The sequence below is a fragment of the Charadrius vociferus genome, unplaced genomic scaffold (genome assembly GCF_000708025.1).
Source record: "Charadrius vociferus isolate BGI_N301 unplaced genomic scaffold, ASM70802v2 scaffold289, whole genome shotgun sequence".
Taxonomy (NCBI): domain Eukaryota; kingdom Metazoa; phylum Chordata; class Aves; order Charadriiformes; family Charadriidae; genus Charadrius; species Charadrius vociferus.
This window is the reverse complement of record NW_009650171.1, coordinates 114,934-116,761: the sequence shown is the minus strand read 5'-3', so window position 1 is coordinate 116,761 and position 1,828 is coordinate 114,934. Positions and strand designations below refer to the sequence as shown.

Below are 1,828 nucleotides of genomic sequence, written 5' to 3'. Positions count from 1 at the left end.
TTCGAGGCATAAATAATATAAAAAAAGGCGTTTTTAAAAACGTGATACATTCACATGACGCTACTACCAAAAAAAAAATTTAAAAAAAAAAAAATTAAAATAAATAGTGACTCTCTCTGTTATAATTAACATCCCTCCATCACTCCCTTTCAGCCGCTGGGCTGTGCAGTTACTGGCGTTAAGTGGGGACGGCGGTCACTTCCTCAGGTTTCCCGCGGCTGCAGCCGCCGAAGGTCCCCAGAAGCGTTTAAGGCCACTCCGGATGAACTCCATCCTCCTTTTTCCTTCCAGTCCTTCGGAAGAGGCCGCAGAATGAGGGGGCTCCAGCTCAAGACGCGGTTCGACGTCTCCGAGTGGCCGCAGTCCTCACCTGCAAAGCAAGAGCCAGGCGGGCCGGTTGTCGGCGGGTTATTTTTGGGGTTGGTTGGTTTGGTTTTGAACCAGATCGTCTCCTCTTTCAGCTCAACGGACCCAACAAACTCCTCCCCCCAAAAAAAAATAAATAATTGGGATCGATGAAAGCGGGCGATGCTCCTTCTCAGCTCTCTCCTCACAAAACGTGAGGAGCCGGCTCGGAGCGAGCGCGATACCCAACATGTCAACCTCCGTTTTCCCCGCCTTTCCGTGCCCGCGGGATGGGCTCGTTAGGGAAAACTCCATCAGGTAAGCGTTTGGGGCGGGAGACCACAGGGGCGCTGCATAAATCGCACCCAGCCTCGTTATCCGGAGGCCGCTCCCGCTTAACGAGAGGCGTCGATTGCACCGGGGCCAGGGGGGGGACGGACAACGACAGCCACGAGCGTCGCCGTTCCCGTTTTTCCGCGACGGGAAAAGCGCAACGCTTCAAAACCATCTTTTGCAAGAAGCCGGGTCTTTTGCCGGCTTAATTACTAGCTTCTCCCTAATAAACGAAGCGCCCTAATGGCTTATTCCCACCTTCTATCCTCTCCGGAAGGCCTTACCGTCCGCGTAATCCACGGAGAGCCGATTTACGGCTTCCCGACAGCAGGGATGCTGGACGGAAGGTTGGTCTGTTTTCTCTTTGCCGTCGTTTTCCTCCAGCCGGACGTCGCGTTCCGGGAGGGCGGACGCCAAACACATGGTCACCACCACCCGGCGATTCAGAGGTTTCATCTCCAAAAGGTCCCGCTGGTGTGGCGCTCCGAAGGGGACGACGGGTGCGGCGGCGCCGAAAGAGCCGTCGCTTTTGGTGAAGCACCTGGAGGCGGGACACAACGCGGAGTTAACTCACGGCGCCTTCTTCCCGCCGCTCCTCCCGAGAAACGGCGATTTTTAAGCACTCGATGGCCGTAAAGTCGCCGGAACGCCACTCAAGACGGCCGAGAGAAAGAGCTCAAGTTTGGAAGCCAAAGAGGAAACCGAAACACCTTGGAAAATAAATCCGACGCGTCACCGGATGCAAATTAGAGAAATATACGTGGTATCATCAATATAACCACCCCTCCGCCGCGTAAGGCGGACGGCGGCCCCGTAACGCAAGCGGAAGGCTGCGGAGATGAAGTTAAATTGCCAACGCAGTCGTTAGCGCCGAGTTATTTAACCTTTGAACAAAAAGGCGCCGGACTTTAGGGCGAGGGGCGTAGCATCGCGGCGCGCAGGGAAAACGCCGGCGGTGTTCGGAGCCCGGCGAACGTTTGTGTAGGCGATTCCTCCGTAAGAAAGCGTGTCCCCCCCCCCCCGAAAAAGAAAAAAAACAAAAAACCAAACTCAAAAATCACACTTCAGTGGGGTTTTATACAAAACCGTAATTACCGCCGAAGGAAAAGAGTCGCTTGTGCGGCTGGCGGGAGGCGTGGGGACACATTAC

The 1,828-nt window shown here is 54.8% G+C and overlaps 1 protein-coding gene across 1 annotated transcript in view; it reads right to left on the bottom strand.

Moving 5' to 3' along the window:
* Positions 1–203: 203 nt before the first annotated feature.
* CDON (cell adhesion associated, oncogene regulated) overlaps positions 204–1,828 on the bottom strand; it is a 51,632-nt gene continuing 50,007 nt past the window's right edge. Inside the window, exons 18-19 of the mRNA XM_009892553.1 lie at positions 963–1,219; positions 204–370 (exon numbers count right to left, since the gene is read on the bottom strand). Of these exons, the coding sequence (XP_009890855.1) occupies positions 204–370; positions 963–1,219 (424 nt within the window). The remainder of the gene's footprint in view (positions 371–962; positions 1,220–1,828) is intronic.